Source organism: Trichomycterus rosablanca, chromosome 2 (genome assembly GCF_030014385.1).
Source record: "Trichomycterus rosablanca isolate fTriRos1 chromosome 2, fTriRos1.hap1, whole genome shotgun sequence".
NCBI classification, from domain to species: domain Eukaryota; kingdom Metazoa; phylum Chordata; class Actinopteri; order Siluriformes; family Trichomycteridae; genus Trichomycterus; species Trichomycterus rosablanca.
In genome coordinates this window covers 1957260-1979386 of record NC_085989.1, presented here as the reverse complement: position 1 = coordinate 1979386, position 22127 = coordinate 1957260, and the positions used below count along the sequence as shown (strand labels likewise).

General features: G+C 48.5%; 1 protein-coding gene across 1 annotated transcript in view; it reads right to left on the bottom strand.

Moving 5' to 3' along the window:
- jarid2b (jumonji and AT-rich interaction domain containing 2b) overlaps positions 1–22127 on the bottom strand; it is a 74985-nt gene that overhangs the window by 32722 nt on the left and 20136 nt on the right. Inside the window, exons 2-3 of the mRNA XM_063009657.1 lie at positions 8867–9002; positions 7656–7755 (exon numbers count right to left, since the gene is read on the bottom strand). Coding sequence (XP_062865727.1) covers positions 7656–7755; positions 8867–9002 — 236 coding nt within the window. The remainder of the gene's footprint in view (positions 1–7655; positions 7756–8866; positions 9003–22127) is intronic.

Sequence of the window (22127 nt, the reverse complement as noted above, 5' to 3'; positions counted from 1 at the left end):
GTCGTTCCTAATCTCAGCGGCGGTGAGCGGCGGAGATGAATGAGCGCGGCCAGTAGATGGATGAAGCGATGAAGAAAGGCAAGGCGCTGATCGACCCCAGGGGAGTGCAGCTATTTAAGGTTTAGAGGAGATACAGAGCCTCAAAGAGGCATCAACAGCGTCTTCGAGGAACAACGGTAATTCGTAGCTACTCGACGATTCTCTGTCTCGGCGTCTCTCCCGTTTCCTCCTTCTCTTTTTTTCCTCGGAACGCTAAACAGCTCCACATGGGCCACATGTTCCTGATAAATCCTTCCAGCGGCGCTCGCCAGTACGGAGCAGCTGGTTTATAGGACGCGACACACAGCCAGCGACGCACGTGCAGAGCAGCTCAGCAGTCGGGATGGGGGGGGGGGGGGGGGGGGGGGTTGCGAGGAACCATAACAAAACACCCAGGAGCCACAGAAACATGCTCAATTCTGAACACTGCATGAGGCTGGACATGCCCGACGACCAATCAGCCGTGCCATCTTGGGTCAAGAATCTAAGAAACTAAGCTTGTACAGAACCGTCCGGTACAGTTTGGATGACCTTCAGGACCCTGGGCGGTGTTAGTTTGCCGGACAGGTTCCGTAGGTCCCGTCGCCTGTAACCTTAACCCTGCATTAAACAATGACAGGACGTGTAGTATTCCAAAGTCCACTTGAAGAAACACACTCAAGGATGGACGCTTCTCACCGATGCACTAAAGACCGGTCAGAAAACCAATCTGACCTCCTGCCTGGACATAAATGAGTGCGACTTTATCGTCGCTCTCAAAGGAGTATTCCGTTTCGGACGCTTAACGTAAACACAGCTGCCCGAGTCGAGTCGTTTATTGCTTTTCTGTCTGAACAAACCCGGGACCACCGGGGACGACGCCACCCCGACTCTAAACCTGAAACATATATGGTCACCACTCGGCCTGGTACAACGGTGCAAGGTTATGGAGGTGACCAACTGACCAGTAGAACTTCAGTCTAGCAAGGCCAGTCTCAGTGAGGTCCAGCTTGAAACTCGAACAGTCATAAAGACACTTGATTTCTGCAGTTGTTCTTTTTCTGTGACTAAATAACTGGAGCAACAACAAACTGGAACATGAACAGTGACACCGGTGCTGCAGCAGCTTCTAATTAATTAATCAATAAATTAATTCAGTTTTTAAGGTCTACCGCTCTTAGTTTGTTGGTCACAGAAAGTCAATCCCAGTACTCCCATTAAAAACACGTCCCTTACAGACGCTTGGGAGATGCTAGTCCACCTGTGCTGAGATTCAGCTCGGTTATCGGCCGTCCGGTTAACTGAAGGGCAGCGGTAGCTCGGTGGGAAAGGAACTGGACTAGTAATCTAAAGGTCACTGGTTCAAGCTCCAACACCGCTGTAGGTACGGCCTCTGCTGGCTGGTCGATGCCGCACTGAGTGACTCTCCATACGTGATACTGATCTCTGTGTGAACCCCACTTGTACAGGTAAAATGAAGCGGTTGGCAACTGCACACATGACGGAGGAGGCATGTTAGGTACGGCCCTTCTCGGCCAGGATTAGGGTCTATAGCAGTTAAGGAGATATACTTGGGGAACTGGATATGACTAAATTGGAATAAAATATAAAAAAATGTTGCGTGTTGCTTCTTCTTCTGAAAATTTGCCCAGCAGCGGTTGACTTGAACACATAATGATGGCATTATTTGCATTATTTGCCAACTGGGAGGAAATCCTCTCCAGACGTTCTGGGCTACACGTACCCATGAAACCCTGACAATAAAGAGCAGGAGAGGACTGACGATGGTATAAAACTTTTGGCATTGACCCCTCTCCCCCCTTTAATTTGTCTATTACTCGGTTTATAGGCGGCGGATTCAACAGGCTTTGCGGTTTAACGATGGAACGAGACACCAGAGCTCAGACAGGTGCAGCCATTCAATCCCACCGTCCATTCAATCCCTCGTGCCTGGACTTGGTGGCCGGCTGATTACTTCTACAGGCCACGCTAGCTCCACACCATGACCACAAGTGCAAAAACCTGCACCTGTGTTCAAAAGTTTACCTAAAGGTGCCCAGAAGGAGTAAAAAAACGCTTCTTTTTGTCCCTCAAACATGCCGTTTGTAATGACCACATGCACACCTGCTCTCATTTTTATTTATTATTACTTAAAAATGCAAACATGGCCTATTCGGGCGACAGGGGCACTCGGAGACAGGCAGGCGCCACACCATGGTCACTTTAGTGCCAGAATATGAGGTGTGGACAAAAAGTTTGGTGTATAGTCGGAAATCTCGAATTAAACACACGAGACACGTTCGAGAACGCGCACGGACATCTAGGGACACGTCTAGATTTATTTATTTACTTATTAGGATTTTAACGTCATGTTTTACACAAGGTTCATCAGTTCACAAGGTTATATCAAACACAGTCCTGGACAATTTAGTGTCTCCAGTTCACCTCACTTGCATGTCTTTGGACTGTGGGAGGAAACCGGAGCACCCGGTTTCCAAACCCACGCAGGCATGGGGAGAACATGCAAACTCCACACAGAAAGTACCCGAACCGCCCCACCTGGGGATCGAACCCAGTATCATCTTGCTGTGAGGCGACAGTGCTACCCACTTAGACACGGTGCCGCCCGGGACACATCTAGAAGACGCATCTATTGCGTCTTGAACGTTGTGAGAGATGCGTTGTGTCTCATGGACGTCACTTTGAAGGTCAATAAAGTTTTTTTCTATGTAGATTCAGTGTTGTTGTTTATATTTTAACATTAACCGAACGTTTGTCTACACCTCGTTATGTGGTTCACACAATAAGTAATAAAACATGAACCCTGTGCGCACAACATTTACGGCACTGCTTATATCTTAGCGGGTATCATTCTGCAAGGAATAACTGACCCGAACTGACCAACAACGTCCAAGATGCCTCGTAAGGAGACCAGGTACAGAAATAAACCAGAAAACCTTTCATATTTACATCGTAGGTGAAGAAAATCTACAAAGCAGCTGCTGTAACGACACAAGGACTCTTTCCTTCGAGTCCTATTCCTATCAGCCTGGTTCCCAAACAAAGGAACCACACGGCGTTCCCTCTCCCACACCGGGTACACACATGCCCCCTCTCCACCTCCTTCCCAAGACGCCATTTTATCCCAATCTAACCGGATCCCAGCACACGGCAGATTTACACAGATTTAAGAAGCCTGTATGATGCCAGGGCCTGGCATGACTGGCACAGCCATGCTCGTGAAGAGCCAGCGTAGCACTGCTTTCACGGCCAGTCATTCAGAACCGGTTTTGTTGCCCGAGCTTGTGAGGATCCCAGGGAACATTAGAATCCCTAAATCAACTCATCAAGGTGCATGAATGATACTCGAGGCGCCTTTTGGTGACTCAGCGATCCTGCAGACTTTGTGAAGCTTCATCGAGGCCTCGGCGTGCCCCTTTCTCACGCTACCTCTCGACAAGCCCTCCGGATCCCTTTCCTCTACAGACCCAGTTCACGCGAGTGCTCACGTAACGAGCGACTCGTTACTTCGCTGAGATCGAGCAATCGTGCCTAATCGCAGCCTTCAGAGGATCGGAGGCATTGATTCTTTTCACCGTCCGGTGCATCGTTCACCACGGAGCGTTCACCAAGCCGAAAGGAATTACAGCAAAATCAATCGTGCTGGTGCGCAGCCAGAGAACTCTGTAACAAGCATAGAATTTATTTCTTTATTTATTTATTAGGATTTTAACATCATGTTTAAAAAAAAAAAATTTTTATTTATGCATTTTCTCCCCTTTTCTCCCTTTTATCACGTCCAGTTGCCCGATTGCGTCACGCTTCCTCTCCACCGATGCCGATCCTTGCTCTGATTGAGGAGAACGAAGCTAACCCACGCTCCGACACGTGGGCAGCAGCCGTATGCATCTTATCACCTACACTTTGACGAGTGCAGTGCAGCTCAGCGTTGTGTACGGAGAGACACACCCTGACAGCACTCTTTTCTCATCTCTGTGCAGGCGCCTGATTGATCAATCAGCCAGCAGAGGTCGTAATTGCACCAGTCATGGGAGAGAGACCCCATCCAGCTTAGTCCCGCCCATATCTGAACAACAGGCCAATCGTTGTTCATGTGGCCACTCAGCCTTAGACGGCACGCAGAGCTGAGATTCGATACGACGTATTCGAGATCCCGGCTCTGGTTCCAGCGTGTGTTTTTACCGCTGCGCCACCTGAGCGGCCGTTTAACGTCATGTTTTACACTTTAGTTACATTCATGACCGGACAGGTAGTTACTGCTTACACAAGATCAGTGTAGTTCAAGTTTAGTGTCGAACACAGTCACAGACGATTTTGTACTTCCAGTTCACCTCACTTGCACGTCTTTGTACTGTGGGAGGAAACCGGAGCTCCCGGAGGAAACCCGCAGAGACACGTGGACACAGGGAGAACATGCAAACTCCACACAGAAAGGGAATCGAACCCAGGACCTTCTTGCTGAGAGGCGACGGTGCATGCAGAGTAACGTCAAACAACCAAACAATCGTAGAACAAAACCTTTGCAGCTGGCACCCTTCAGACTTAGAATGTATGGTAGCACCAGTCAGTAAAGAACCAGTTTGGCACTGGTGAGGTGCCCGGGAAGCCTGGGAACGCAAACATGGGGCACCAAACGCCAAATGTCCTGAATGGGCACAGAATTATGCCAAACTTTACTGGCACCAAAAAAGCATCCACAAGGTCTGGGAACACAAATACGGGGCTGTTTGGGGATGGCACCCCTGGCACAGAGATGTTTTCATCTGGGCGATACAGTGGAAGTGAATGAGCCACGCCTTCGTTTGGAAGTTGCTGCTGGCTTCCTTTCCAACTGGGAACGGCGCTCCTGGCACGTGGACGTTCATTTGGATTGCAAATGACCCCCAAAAAGCTGGCAGGCACACGGAAAATAATCAGCACCGCCGTCCTGATGTTCAGCTCAGGGTACATGGTGGCACATCTTGGAAGTCCTTTGCATTCCCCCTGGAACGACTCTCTTAGACCATGAACTTTACTCCCCTGGACTAAGGGAGTCGAAGGAAATATCCAGAACAACCGAACGTGTGAGCAAACACAACATCACCCCCGCCAGTTTGGCATCTGCCCCTTTTCCATGAGATTAATGCCTTTTGAGAGCCTGGGAAAACAAACACCAGACTGTTCTCATCGACGTTACCCGGCCTTCCCCCTCCACCTGGAAAAGGAACCCATGCCAGGGCGGGCATCCCTGTGATGGCGACCCAGCACCTGGACCTTCATCCTAAACCCCTCGCCACTCCTCTTCTCCCCCACATCCTGTCCTCCTTCCCCTCTAGTTTTAAAGCCCGAGCCAGGTGTGGGGGAAGCTGGCGCCTCCTCAATGGGAGTCGCTGATCCGAGAAGTGTTGAGGTAAACACGCGTACGCCACAACAAGTGGTAAAAAACAGACGGGCGGGCAGCGAGGCAAGGCAAGCCTCTCATTAGGGAGAGGCGGCCGAGAGCGAGACAGCCCCGCTCTCCCTTTGTGCTTATTTAAATCCCGGTTCGCTCTCTCATCCTGGGTTTTTCCTCCCCACCTCGCCGTCTGTCTGTGCCTCCGGCCTCGCCGCCGCGTTAATGACGGCGTCTGGAGGCCGGCGCTCTGATTACAGATCATCCGAGGGTATTGGATGACAGGTAGACCGGAGGCAGGTGTCGCACCCCGAGTCTCGCCCACGCGCAAGTAAGTACACGCTACCCGACACGCTAAGCTAAGTTGCTGCACGGATCGTTTTCTTTTTTTTGTTTTTTTACAAGGGGGCCGGACTGGACATCTGCTGCGGTCTGGACGTCTGCGTGGGCAGGGTTTCAGCCGCCGCAGCCGCCGCCCCCGCCGCCGCCTTTGATGCGGCCTGTTTTCAGTACTTTTGTTCCCCGGGCCTCGTCAGAAAAACACTTGGCACTTGAGCGGCCACCGGTGTTTGCTGCATGTGTTCGCTCATAAAGGATGAACGGGTCCTTCACCGGGATCCATTCTTCTCGTCTTCGCCCCCCAAACACAAGAGCGCAGGAGCGTACACAAACCCAGATCAAAAGCAAAACCCCTTCTGATAGGGAGGACGAGGACGCCCGAGATCAAACGAGTGAGGATTTGGGACGCCTTATCGTGAGCTTGTCGGATGTCCCATTTCAGGCGGCTTCTTCTTAATGCATGTTGTGTCAGGGAACAGAAACCGGTCCAACTGGACCAGTACGAGAAGTACCAGCTAGTACGCTATATAAACAGAAGTACTGGGACACTCATTCGAATATCTGAATTGAGGTGTAATAAACCAGTTATATCAGAGAAATGCTACACATGCTTCTAAATGTATAGCAACAGTTTAGGGAAGGTCCTTCCCTGTTCCAGCATGACTGTGCTATATAAAGACAAAGAAACTCCAGCGCCCTGCACTCAACAGCTCTGGGATGAACCGGAACCTCAACTGAGCCAAAAGTATTCGGACACCCGACCATAACGACGTAAACAAACGGTATTAAAACAGAGCGACGTCTGTGTGATCTTTTCAGTTAGAACGACGGCCGCTCTTCTCACTTTAAAAAGTTTGGAGCATGTCTGTGGGAATTTGTGCCCAGCGATTCCGGGGAAACTGTCCCTGCAGCTCAGCTGTAAATATCTCAAACACACACTACACGGCCAAAAGTATTTGGACGCCTGACCCTGAGCTTGTCGGACGTCCCATTTCAGACTGCTTCTCTTTAATGCACGTCGTGTCAGGGGGCTAAACTGGTCCAGTACGGAAGGTTCCAGAGTCAGTACAAGAAGTACCAGTTACTACGCTATATATACACAAAAGTATTGGGACACCCCTTCGAATATTTGGATTCATGTTTCAGCCATAACAAGTGCTAACCGGTGTAATAAATCAGTTGTATCAGGGAAATGTTATGCTTCTAAATGTATAGCAACAGTTTAGGGACGGTCCTTCCCTGTTCCAGCATGACAAACTCCAGCAGCCTGCACAGAGCCCTGACCTCAGCCTCACTCAACAGCTCTGGGATGAATCGGAACACCGACAAGCTGTAACTGTCATGATATACCACGATACTCAACCACAACTTTCTATAAATAGTCACAAAGATTCATCATAACTGCTGCAGTTACGACCTCTGCTGGCAGGTCGAGGCGCTGCACTGAGATGGTGAATAACCGAGAGCGGTGCGCGACTCTCTGTGCACGATACGGATCTCCATATGAACCCGAATAATAAGCAAAGCTCAAAAAGCTAACACTGATCAAGTGCTTGGTGAAAATATACTGGTCAGGGTCTCAGTGGGTCCGGCCCGAAACACCCTGGACACAGCTAGCTTTTTTAGATGGCTAGCTTTTTGAGGCGTCTAGCTTTACAAGATGGCTAACTTGTGTGTGCTAGCTTTATGAGATGTATAAGAGACTGCTAGCTTTATGACACCGCTCTACCACACAAGCAAGGACTTTTTTTTGTCCCGTATCAGTCCGACCAAAATCAAGGAGCAGCGCTTTGACGCTCAGGCTAATCGCTAAGCTCCTAAACACTGATGAGTTCACACATCCAGAACAGTTCAGACAACCACCGAACCACCAGCTAGCATCACGTCACACAAAGAGTCTGCTTACTTCTTCTTGGCCGGTCCGTCGGTGCTCTGAGAGCGGGCGTCGTCCTCTTTGCGTCCCCCTTTAGAACCCGAACCGCCGAGCTGGACGCTGGACAAGGAGCCTGGAAACACCAAGAGAAAAAAAACAGGACGTTCAGCCAAACGTGCATCTGATGTACTAAATATCACACCGTGTATAAACACCATGTTTCCAAAAGTAGTCGGACAATCGACCGTGGGTTCTGTGTGATCTTCTAAGCTAGAACAACCGCCTCTTTCCTGGTTTCTCACAAGACTTGGGTTTGTCTGTGGGAATTTGTGCCCAGTGATTCTGGGGAGAACTGTCCCCGCAGCTCAGTTTTAAATATAAACATAAACTATATGGCCAGAAGTATTCAGACGCCTGACCGTGAGCTTGTCGGACGTCCCGTTTTAAAAACAAATGCTATTATAGAACAAGTCACAAGACTTTGGAGTATGTCTGTGGGGATTTTTTTTTATATGAACAATTTTCTTTCGTTGCACAGCACCGATGAATTAAACAGGAAACGTCACGCCACTTAAAAGCACCAAATCTGTTGGCACCAAATAAACTCACCCGCGTCATTTCCCCCCCTGATAAACAAACAGCTACGGAAATCCGCCAACAAAAACCGAATTAAAAGCCAATTTAAAGAGATGAAAGGTTTTGATCTCAGCCAGGTTATTCATAAAACCGCCTTTCAGATGGCAGAACACGTGGCAGAACGCCAGGCCTGGCAGCAGCCCGTGGCATCGATGTTCTTCGAGAACGGCAGGTAAACAATCCAGCAGTGAATCATATGAACTGATTCTTTGATTCTTTTTTTAAATGAATCTGATTCACAGGCTCGACAGAGTTTTTAGTCTGTTTACATTGTTACTTCACAGCTAGAAGGTTCTGGGTTCTATTCCCAGGTGGAGCAGGTTGGGTTCTTTGTCCCTGTGTCTGTCCAAAGACCTGCAGTCAGGTTAGTTGGAGCTGCTAAAATTGCCCTTGTGTGTGTGTGTGTGTGTGTGTGTGTGTGTGTTTGCCCTGTGATGGACTGGCGACCTGATGAGAGCATTTTCCTCTTGGATTTGACCCACTGCGGCACTGACCAGGATAAAGAAAAAATACAGGCGGGTACCTGGATATGACTAGTAAATTGAGGGGAAATTTCAGAGCGGGAGCGAGTGTGGTGTCGTGCGTTCGTAGAGACATTCGTATCTCACCGTTTGAACTTTTGGTTCCATGGCTGAAGCCGTCGCAGAGCTGGCGTTTCTGCGCCCTCTTGAACTCCTTCAGAGAGAGATAGAGGACCTTCCGTACCTCCCGCTCCTCCGACCAGGGGATCCCGTCACTGTCGTCCTGAACGCAAACACACAGAGAAACGAAGTTAATATTACAGACATTTTAAATCATTGTAAATAACAAAAAACGCTGATAAACTTCGACTTTATTCCATGAAATCAATGCAGCGGAATATTGAGGAGATTTTCAGCACAACAGATCAAACAAAAACGTCCAGTGAGTGGCAGTTCTGTGGGTGGAATCGCTTTTTTGTTGCTGCAGCCGGCCCCACAACCCCATTTGAGGAGAGCCGATACACACCCGTATACACACACACACCCATATACATACACACATCCGTATATACACACACACACGTATGCGCGCACACACACACAACTGTGCTATCGGCAGCACCGACAGAAGCTGCTCATGCATGTGCACACACACTCGTATAAACACACACAAATACCAGTATACACACACACACACCCGTATATACACACACACCTGTATACATACACACATCCATATATACACACCCGTATTATACACACACACACGTATACACACACACAGAGCTGTACAATCGGCAGCACCGACAGAAGCTGCTCGTTATAAACCTCCATCAGCACACACACACACACACACACACACACACACACACACACACAATTACAAATTAGCAGGACCACGTTGCTCTAATGCTGAATGGCAGGATCCATCAACAAGGGACGACTATAATTGTGCAACTGTGTGTGTGTGTGTGTGTGTGTCAGAACCCCTGAAAGCATGACGCTGTCACAGAACCCCTGGAGCACGACACGGCAGGCTGGCAGGTACCGAGCAATTACCTTACACTTCCTGTTACCATCTCCAAATCAACCCCTACCCCTCAATCAGCTGCCCAAACACACACACACACACGTTCATGTGGCATCGATCGGCACCCAGTGTGGGCATGAGGGCAACTCAGGGCTTCACTTAACATGCAGAGATTTGTTCTAATGACAGAGATGTTTAAGAGTGCAACACCAATGGTTCTACACACACACACACAAGATATTACGACTTGTTAGCCATGTGCAATATGAAGCTTGCTTGACTGTAAAGAGTGGCACATGTTCATCTATTTTATGGGAGGTGTGTGTGTGTGTGTGTGTTTTCTTTAAGCCTGATGTGATCATTCTGGTTTTCTTCCCAACTTTGCCACTAGAACACTCTTCCACTTCCTACTGTAATGAGTGCAGTAGATCTAAGCCTATTTATATGGGCACAGAGAAGTCCGTCAGTCACATGACCAGAACCACTAAGAAGAAATGAAGAGGCCACGACACGCTTAGAACTTCGTACATCACCAAATCACTTCAAATATAGCGATCCCTGGCTAACAAGATCACTCAGAGGTCGATCTGCTTTAGTACAGTTCGTTTTTGTCATGCGGCGTCCACATAGTTTTGACCACACAGTCCGATTATCCCGGAGCTCGGTCAGCGTGTTCAGTCGTGCGGTCGGTTTTAATCCAGCACACCAACAGTAGCTTAAAAAAACAAGCGTCAGTCAGTGAATCATCCACCGGTGTTTATTTATTTTGGCTCACCTCGCCTCGCCCACTCGTCCCCTCGAGGTGCACTTCAGAGCTCGTTTGGTTTGGATTCCTGCCCATGACGTGACACGCAAAAAAGCAAATGCAGCAGCAGCGGCGGCAGAACCGAGCGGGAAACTGAATTTTACAAACAATTTCTACACTTTCTACAATGTCCGGAAAGCTCACGAATGCAGCACGGACCCGGAAAAATCCGAGATCATCCAAAAAAAACTTGATCTTTATAATCAGAAACGGTGCTGCATACGCCTACAGCTTCACACACTCAGGCACGGGAGTCCTAAAGTGCCGAATTTGATTACAACCCCAAGTCAGAAAAAGTTGGGACGGTATTGGAAGTGCAAATTTTTAAAAATTGCAGTTTTCTTTATATTTAAATGGACTTTTTGGACTATTTAAAGTTCTGTCTGGTTGACTTCATTTGATTTGTTAATAAACATCCATTCCTGCATACCGGACCTGCAACATGTTCCAAAAAAGTTGGGACGGCAAAGCATTTACCACTCAGTAACATTTCTGTTCCTTCTCGTGTGCTTCTCTCAGCTGACGATGACCGACGGTTCTGGATGCGGTGACGCCTGAGGGCTCGGAGATCGCGTGGTTCAGCTCAGGCTCGCGATCTTGCCCTTTGCGCACCAAAATACATCCATATTCCTTTAATCATTTAATGATATTATGCACTGTAGAGGGAGAAATATGCAAATCCCTTCCAATCCCAAAGGTTCAACTTTGCTCCTCAAAGTCTCAGTCTTTTATGGACGCTGCTTTTGTACCAAATCATGACTTAAACATGTCAAATATTTATTATTATTATTTATTTACCTCTATACTAACCCTAAGTTTCACCCGTCCCAACTTTTTTTGGAAGGTGTCGCAGGCCTGAAATGCAGGAATGGACGTTTATTAAGAGATAACATGAAGCTGACCGACTAAACATGAAACACCTTGAGTTCTTGCTGTCTGCAATCAAATAAAGTCAAATAAAATAAAATAAACTGCACTTTTTATTGACCGTCCCAACTTTTATTTATGATTTGGGGCTGTAAGTGTCATTAATTTTGTGATCTATACTTTGTGGTATTTTCCACAAAGGTATACAGCTTTGCTTTGTGCAGGGGTGCAGTCATACCACAACAGCGGAGGGGCCTTCCCTAAACTGTTGCTGCAAAGTTACGCATTGATTTATTACAGCTCTGTGGCTGAAACATGTGATTTCAGTAAATAGAAGGGGTGTCCCAATACTTTTGTCCAACATGAGAACCAACATGAGATGTTTAGGAGATGTAGGGAGTAGAACATCCAGATGTAATCGATGTGGAGGGGCTTGGAGGCGTTTGCCTCTCCAGGGTGGCACACAGGAAGCGTTCCGTGCCACCCAAACACGTTTAAAGTCCCCACAGCTGGTGCAAATGTGTTCCGGCCACATCCGAATCCTCTGGCAAAGCCTCGCCACACCACAAAAACACAGTGGCTCCTTTCCACCGGAGGCTGGCGCACCTCTGGGGTCCTCTAACCTTCCTGGAGCTTCGTGGATGGACCAGGAGGTCCTTATTTTAATAATAATAATAATTATTAGTACTTTAATATTCGTGTCCTCACACGGGGCACCAGAAACACCAGCACTCAAGCGCTCCTTGGCCCCAGATAGGCTGTCACTGTAAATAAGAACTTGTTCTTAATGTCTTGCCTGGTTAAATAAGATAAATAAATAAATAAACAAACATACTGAAGCACTTAAGTCCAAAATTAAAGGCATCCAGCAACGACAATGTGGCAGTGTAGTGGTCAAACATGAGAAATGCCAAGCACAAGCCCACTGTGCAATAAAGCACACCAGTGCCAGCCGGGCACCTACACAGACAACATCTGGCTTGTTTCAAGGTGTGATTGCTGCTATTCTGACCTCTGCTGGCTGAACGATGAACTGCATGCTCTGCATGTGCTATACAGATCCCCGTCACTGTGCACATGTCGGATGGGGCGTGTGTTAGTCACAGGGTGCAGCAGCAGAGGTGGAATACAAGCAGGGAATTGGATACGACTAAATTGGGCGGAGAATTGGGGGGGGAAATGCATAAAAAATGAAGTGGAAGATAAGCACAGTGTTCATAAGGGAACAGCGACTGGGAAACCCTGGATAAAAAACGACACATCAGCAAGACGCCAACTGTGCCAAGCAGAGACCTGCAAACCGGGCGGCTCTGTGATCACATCTGAACCCGAGTTTTCCTTCCTGCTTGTGGTCGAGCTGCGTAACATCAGAATCTCGAGATGATTCATTTCTTTTCTCTCATGGTTTGGAAACACTGAGCCTGAACTGCTGACGTGTTCGGAGATTCCAGTAGTGATGTTCAAACGTCAATGTTATGCCCGTCAGCAAACGTCTGGGGCACTGAGCACCGAACTGAACTGCATTGAACCTGCTTGAATCTCATTATCAGTGATTTCTAACAAGCTTGCAACCGAGTGTCCACATAATTTTGGCCACATTTAAGGACGGACCCTACAGACTCGGCTCTTCCCTCGGAAATTCTGAGCTAGATCTTTAGATCAAGGAAACAGGAAGTGTAGAGCAGAAGGATCGTCAGATAGAGGAAACGAGACTTGAGACCTGTCGTCCAGTCTGTATAAAAAGATCCGGGCGTGTCCTGAACAGTCCTGCTGTCCCTCTGTTACTGGACATAAACCAGTTTATTACCGTATAATAATCATTATTGTTGACATCAAGTCTCTCAGCAGCTAAAAACACAAACACACAAACACACGTCCTGTCTGGTGATCCGGGCAGACAGACACCCGGTCGCCCCCCCAGGATGCTCATTAAATGTGAAAGGTACCAGGCTGGCACACACTGGAAACGAGCAGTGGGTTCTGTTTCCTTACAGAGAGACCGACTCAGGGCGTGTCCATGAGAGGGCAAGAAATACAGACGGGAATAGACAAGAAAAGAAAGAAGAAAGGAAGGAAGACATGAATAAAGGAAAGAAAGAAAAGATCAGGTTGGCACCTGTAGAAAAAGAAGTTATTAAAGCCAGAGGTTATTTTTCACTCGAGAGACAGAGGCGCGTTCACAAGAATACAGAAAGGTGAAATAAGAAAGAAGGAAGACATGAACAAAGAAAGGAAGGCAGGAAGGATGGCAGGAAGTAAGTAAAGAAAGAAAGAAGGAAGGAAGAAAACGTGGGAAAAGGAAGACAGGAGGGAAAGACGGAAGGAAGACGAATAAGGAAATGAAGGAAGAAAATAAGAAAGGCAGGAAAGGAAGAGATGAGGGAAAGAAAGGGTGGCAGGAAGTAAATAAGGAAGGAAGACAGGAAAGGAAGACAAAGGGGCAGGAACAAAGAAAGTAAGAATAACAAGAAAAGGAAGACAGGAAGGAGAGACAGGAGGAAAGTAAGGAAGGAAGGAAGGAGAGATAGAAAAAAGAAAGAAAGACATGAAAAGGAAGACAGGAGGGAAAAATTAAAAGAAGGAAGAAAGACATGAATGAAGGAAAGAAAGAAATAAAGAAAGACAGGAAAAGGAAGACAAAAGGGAAAGAAAGGATGGCAGTAAAAAAGAAGAAAGGAAGACATGAAAGGAAGACAGGAGGGAAAGAAAGTATGGCAGGAAGTAAGTGAGGAAGGAAGAAAATGAGAAAAACAAGAAAAGGAAGACAGGAAGGAGGGAAAGAAAGGGTTTGCAGGAAGTAAGTAATTAAGGAAGGAAGAAAGACAGGAAAGGAAGATGGGAGGGAAAGAAAGTATGGCAGGAAGTAAGTGAGGAAGGAAGGAAGGAGGACAGGAGTCAAGAAAGATAAGAAAAGGAAGACCAGAAGGAGGAATGGAAAATAGTTAGGAAGACATGAAGGAGAGATGGAAGGAAGAAAGGAAGGAAGACAGACATGAAAAGCGAAGACAGGAGTCAAGAAAGACAGGAAGGAAAGACGGCAGGAAGACAAATGAAGCAAGAAAGAAAGAGACAAGAAGGGAGACAGGAAGAAAGGAGAAAAAACAGTAAAGGGAGACGGGGGGGGGGGGGGGGGGACTAAAGACAGGAAAGGAAGATAAAGAGGAAAGAAGAGAGAAAGACAGGAAGGAGAGACAGGAGGTTATTTATAGTACAGAAGGTTGTTGGTTATTTTTCACTCCAGAGGCTGAATGTGCTCGAGATCACAGGAAAACTGAACGATAAAAAAGGGAAAAAAGTGACGAGAGAAAAACGGCTGAAAAAAACAAAATAAAAAAATAAAAAGTAAAAACGCTGGAAAAGAAAAAAAAATCAGATTAAGTTTCCTGCTTTTCTTTATTTCCCGCCCTGTACACACACTGGGTGGGTGTGGGGGCACCGAGCGGGTACAGCGAGGGCATCACCCAGCCAGAATGAACTTCTCGTTTCTCCTCTCACAGCTGCTGCAAATATTTTCACAACTGAGTGCGAGAGCGTATGAGAGTGTGTGAGAGCGGGCGTGCGAGTGGCACTATGGTGCAAACACACGACTGTACGAGCGTCCTGCGGTGCCCTCCTGAAAGTGGCACCTGCCAGTGAGGAGGGTATTAATGCCAGACCACAATCCTGAATCATGTACCGGGCAAAGCTGCCTGACAGCTGGGATTTAAACATACACACACACTTGCACACACACTCAGGCTTACACACACACGCACTAATGTTTACGCACACACACTCACACACGCATTCACATACTCACACATACACACTCACTCACACTTACACACTCACTCACACACACTCACTCACTCACACATACACACTCACTCACACACTCACTCACGCTTGCACACTCACGCTTGCACACTCACACACTCATGCTTGCACACTCAGATACACACTCACACTTACACACTCACGCTTGCACACTCAGATACACACTCACACACACACATGCTTGCACACTCACACACTCATGCTTGCACACTCAGATACACACTCACACTTGCACACTCACGCTTGCACTCAGATACACACTCACACTTGCACACTCACGCTTACACACTCACGCTTGCACACTCAGATACACACTCACACACTCACGCTTGTGTGCGAGGTGCGAGTGTGTGTAATAACCTGTGATGAATTGACACCCTTTGCCCACATCCTTTAATATCTTTAGTCACACTGCAGGCTGTTTTTTTTAATCGGCACAAATTCCCACAGACACACTCCAAACACACTCTTTTCCAAAACCTTCCTAAAAGAGCGAGGCTGATACACTATATGGACCAAAGTATTGGGACGCCCCTTCTAAGTGCTGAAGTGATGAATCAATGATGTAAAGGAAATAAAGTGCTTCTGACTGCACGGCAACAGCTTAGGGAAGGACCTTCTGTCTCTGTTGCAGAAAGGGATCTGGAACGAACCGGAACATTAACAACCATACGAATGCTGCCATCTCTTTACTTAATTGGCACAAATTCCCACAGACGCACTATAAAAGTCTTCAAAGCGTGAAGCTTCTCAGATGAGCCGATGTCGTTCTAGCTGGACAGATCACGCAGACGTCCGACAAGCTCACGCTCAGGCGTCCAAATACTTTTGAACCCATAGTGTACGCAAGTCTGGAGTTAATGGTAATTGTAAATCCACTACAGATGCCAAACAGGCAGGAACAGTTGGCACAGATGGCAATTTGGCTGGCGCATGATGTTCTAAATGTAGAGGAAGAAAAGCTTACGCTACATCCTGTCTGTCTCCCGCGTCTCTGTCTGTGTGCCCCCCTCACACACTCACACACACACACACACACACACACACACACACACACACACACACACGTACGCACACGTACGCACACACGCCACGCCGTCTCTAACAAGCTTCATAAATATACATCAGCTGGCACCGGACACGCTGGCAGGCCGGGCGCTCCTTTAACTGTCAGAGAGGTAACGAGCGCTCCTCTCGGTGATCGCTCACCTGCATCATTACCCACGAGCCCTGGCAGCGCGCGTCACCCCGACCCGCGTGCCAATCACACAACAAAGCCCAACCCGACACCGCCAGGCATCAGGGCCCGGGCATCAAGAGGGGTGAGGTGGCAATTAGGGCCGATATAACGATGCTCTCGGGTGTCACTTAAACTCGCATTGGTGTGCTAATTGTAGTTTTGCTGCAAAAGTATGTGGACACCCCTTCTAACTTTACTAGCTAGGTACTCGACTAGTAATCAAAAGGTCGCTGGTTCAAGCCCCACCACTGCCAGGTCGCCACAGTTGTGCCCTTGAGCGAAGCCCTTTACCCTCAATGGCTTAGGCAGTGTGGTTTCCCATATAAATAAATTAACAACTTCAGAATACGGCAAGAGCTCGGTGTGTGTGTGTGAGTGTGTGTGTGAGTGTGTGTGTGTGAGAGAGAGTGTGTGTGTGTGAGTGTGTGTGTGTGTGGCGCGGACGCCAGCCTGACGAACGCCGAGCGCCACGAGCCCAGAGGAACAAGCCGAGCTGAAACCTGATCCTGTTCAGCTCCGTCCAAAAACCACAGCAGAACACACAGCTGTGTGTGAGCGGCCAGCGCAGTGTGTGTGTGTGTGTGTGTGTGTGTGTGTGTTGGCCAGCACAGTCCACCCCACAGGAGTGTTTAAGCAGCTGAAGATCCAGCAGAACCAGTCCGAGAACTAAACCCACACGCTGCGATCCAAACAAAACCATGTGACCCATGTGTGGGGCAGTGGGACTGAGTCAGGACTGCGTCTGCTGAGACTTCATCCACATCAGAACTGGTCAGGACTGGTCAGAACTGGTCAGAATCAGTCAAAACTGGTCAGGACCGTGTCTGCTGAGACTTCATCCACATCAGAACTGATTAGGACTGGTCAGAATCGATCAGAACTGGTCAGGACAGTGTCTGACGAGACTTCATCCACATCAAAACTGGTCAGAACTGGTCAGGACCGCGTTTGACGAGACTTCATCCACATCAGAACTGGTCAGGACTGGTCAGAACTGGTATAGCATAGCACCAGGTACAGTTTTCAGCATAGATTTACAAGCTATGAGGCCTTTAGGTTTATGGTGATATAAAGCTTGCTTGACTGTGGACAGTTTTGATGGTCCTTGGATCACAACTTGTCAGGACCCCACTGATCCACGCACTGTGTGATGGGTGCAGTCAGACTCCTACTTTTATAGTTCTATAAGCAGCTCTAGCTCAGCGGTTGAGCTACTGGACTAGTAATCATAAGGTTGCCGGTTTAAGCCCCATCATCACCAGGTTGACGGCACAGACCCGAGTCGTTTATGGATTTTTCATGTCCACATTAGAACTGGTCAGGACTTTTCAGGACTGGTCAGAACCGGTCAGAACTGGTTCACCCGCCCTGCCTCGGACATTAGTCGGACATTAGCCGATAGCACCGCTGAACCCTTGAATGTAGGGGGTCAAGACGGGTTTGAGCTTCGGGTGTGCACCAGAGACCTCCGACGGGTGAAGAGAAGTGGTCCGCCACATGTGCTAGCCGGTCATTCGATGGCCACAGACTAAGCAGGAAAATAACAGTCGGAGTTAGTTTAGGGAGTAACCCTGCGTACCTCGACAGCACGGTCTGACCTTCAGCCACTAGCCACGGCTAATCACCTCCGTTCCCCAAACGCCACAAGCTCCTATAAACGTAGCACTCAGACGCGCAACCTAAAAGCTGCAGAGATGCTAATGGACGGAGCCTGAATCCTCCGAGAGACTCGCGCTCGCACCGGCGCATTAAAACCAATTACACACACTTCCTGACATCAGGACTGGTCAGGACCGCGTCTGCCGAGACTGCAACCACATCAGAACTGGTCAGAACTAGTTAGAACCCGCCAGAACTGGTCAGGACCGCATCTGCTGAGACTTCATCCACATCATAACTGGTCAGGACTGGCCAGAACTGGTTAGAACCAGTCAGAACTGGTCAGGACTGATTTGAATGGGTCAGAACTGGTCAGGACTGCGCCTGCTGAGACTTCATCCACATCAGAACTGGTCAGAACTGGTCAGGACTTTTAAGAACTGGTCAGGACTGGTCAGAACCACGTACACCGAGACTTCATCCAAATCAGAACTGGCCAGGACTTTTCAGAACTGGTCAGGACTGGTCAGAACCGTGTACACAGAGACTTCATCCACATCAGAACTGGTCAGAAGTGGTTAGAAGTGGTCAGGACTGGTCAGAACCGGTCAGAACTGATTAGGACTTGTCAGGACTTTTAAGAACTGGTCAGGACCTGCCAGAATCGGTCAGAACTGGTCAGGACCGTGTCTGCCGAGACCTCATCCACATCAGAACTGGTTAGAACCACATACACCGAGACTTTATCCACATAAGAACTGGTCAGAAGTGGTCAGGACCAGTAAGAACTGATCAGAACTGGTCAGGACTTTTCAGAACTGGTCAGGACTGGTCAGAATCGTGTACACAGAGACTTCATCCACATCAGAACTGGTCAGAAGTGGTTAGAAGTGGTCAGGACCGGTAAGAACTGGTCAGAACTGGTCAGGACTTTTCAGAACTGGTCAGGACTTTTCAGAACTGGTCAGGACTTTTTAGAACTGGTTAGAACTATCCAGAACTGGTCAGGTTAGTGTCTGCCGAGACTTCATCCACATCAGAACTGGTCAGGACTTTTCAGAACTGGTCAGAACCCGACAGAACTGGTCATAACCGGTCAGGATTGTGCCTGCCGAGACTTCATCCACATCAGATCTTCACTGTCCTGCTGCTCATGTTGGGATGTTAGAACCAGTCTACTGAGTTTTTTTTTTTTACTTGCAGTTGGGACCGCACCACCCCTCTAGCGCCCCCTAGCTGTGTACCTGTGTGCTCAGGGGTGTAATCATGCTGAAACAGAGAGGGGACTTCCCCAAACTGTTGGCACAATGTTAAAGGCTCATCATTTACCTTCTATCAGTTACATACACTTGTTAGCAGCGAATGAGGCAGAAACGACTACTAAATGTAAATTCAATCAGTCGGAGGGGCGTCCACATACTTCTGGCTGTATATAGCGAGTGTGTGTGTGTGTGTATGTGTGTGTGTGTGTGTATGTGTGTGTGTATGTGTGTGTGTGTGTGTGTGTGTGTGTGTGTGTGGAGGCGAGCTTACATTAGCTTCTGTGATAAGATTACTACACTAGAGGTGTAACATTTTTGCAGTCTTGAATGACGTGCTGAAACCATTAACAGACCCGGCGCACACACACACACACGCGCACACGCACGCACACACACACACGCGCACACGCACGCACACACACACACGCGCACACACACACACACGCACACACACGCACACATGCACACACGCACACACACACACCCTGAAAGCAGCTGCTGCCACTCAGACTGGAATGAAAACAGTTTAGTTAACGTGAAGAACTCGTTTCCACATCAGTCATCGACTAAACGCTTCCTGGAGCATTCACCTGGAGGATTATGGGGTCAAAAAGGTGTGTGTGTGCGTTTGTGTGTGTGTGCGCAGCAACAGTTTAGGGAAGGTCCATCCTGTTCACAAAGCCAGCTCCAGCGACCCGCACAGAGCCACGACCTCTCAACAGCGCTGGAACGAAGCGGAACACACAAACGCGGTCATGTTTTGACTTGAATGGGCACAAATTCCCACAGACATGTTTCAAAGTCTTTAAAGTGAGAAGCTTCTCAGAAGAGCACACACACACACACACACACACACACGTCTCTCTTTCCGGGGCTCTGGTGTGGGCTGATTGGGACACGCCCAGTTCAGAGCGATACTTCCGCTGAGCTGCTCCGCTCATCCATCAGCCTTATCTGAGGAGTCACAGCACCGAAACCGTTAGCGCCTCAGAGCTAAAAATATCAACAAAACGAAAACCGGTAGGACTTTGGCGTCGCGACCTGTTTAGCAATGCGCTCCCAGTGCGGCAACTGTTCCCCGGGTTCAAGGGTAGCGGGATTTTGGAACTGGAATTAAACCAAGAGCTTAATCACATGATATACACCGATCAGCCATAACATTAAAACCACCTCCTTGTTTCTACACTCACTGTCCATTTTATCAGCTCCACTTACCATATAGAAGCACTTTGTAGTTCTACAATTACTGACTGTAGTCCATCTGACTACTGACTGCAGTGCTGAGAATGATCCACCACCCAAATAATACCTGCTCTGTGGTGGTCCTGTGGAGGCCCTGACTATTGAAGAACAGCATGAAAGGGGGCTAACAAAGCATGTAGAGAAACAGATGGACTACAGTCAGTAATTGTAGAACTACAAAGTGCTTCTATATGGTAAGTGGAGCTGATAAAATGGACAGGTGGTGGTTTTAATGTTATGGCTGATCAGTGTATATTGTAATGTTATATATATACAGCGGTACCTTGTAACTCAACATCCCCTAAACTCGAAATCTTTCAAGTCCGCTACTAGTCTGCTGGGTGGGAAAAGGCCGGACTAAAAAAAAAAAAAAAATGGGCGGGGTCTTCGAGACTGTGTAAGGACCCTGGTTAGTAGCCTGAGGTGCCTGTACAGAAGTGGAGAAAGGTGGAGATCAGCGTGTGACTCTCCATGCGCAAGACTGACCTACGAAGTACGGGCGAATAAGAAGGGTTCGGTGTAGCACGAACGCGTCGGAGGGAGGGCGTGTCAGGAGAATATACCCTCCTCATACGCCATCGGGGTCTCCAGCAGAGAAAGAGGAACTGGCTATGACTAAACTGGGAGAAAAAATATGATGTGAACAAAACAGCGCCTGACGTTTGCTCGCCCCTCTTGTCCAAACCCCTGGAGAGGAAACGGGAGCGTCCGTCGTCACCTCGGCGAGCCGAAACTTGATCGAGAGATCAAGCGGCCAAGCTTTCTCACCACACACACACACACACACACACACACACACACACACACACAGACACACAGACACACAGACACACACACACACACAGACACACACACACACACAGACACACACACACACACACACACAGACAGACACACACACACACACAGACACACACACACACACACAGAGACACACACACACACACACACACACACACACACACACACACACACACACACACACACACACACACACACACACACACACCAAGCCGTGGAAGAAACGGGAGACACGGGACGTATCGACCGAAATGTCTCAGTCTCGGACCCGGCGGGAGGAACGACGGGGGAACGGCGGTACAGTGCACCCATTGTCCACGCCAGTCGCGCTCACGTGACCCCAAAATCCCAGCCGCCACGCAGGGACGAGAACTGAAAGAATGGAAGGAGGCGGGGCGGCGCTGTCACCCCGACCGAACCTCGGGATCCCCGGGCTTTAATTTACAGCGAGCCGGAACGAACCCCAAATCAGCGAGCGGGGGGAGGGACGGAGCCGACATCCTGCCGAGTCCCAGGACAGGATACAGGATGATAACATCACTACTGGCACAGCAGCACAACACGCGTCTACAGAATTAGAACCTGAATCTATAAACTATTAAAGATCATCTGCTCGCATCATCATCCGGTCTAAAATTATCCCTCTGTACTTCAGGCGCTGCGTTTGATTGGTGTAAAGCACAAACGCAGCGCTGCGCCCGTCTGTGGGGCGCGCCAGACGCCCCCTGTGAAGTCTGACACCCAGC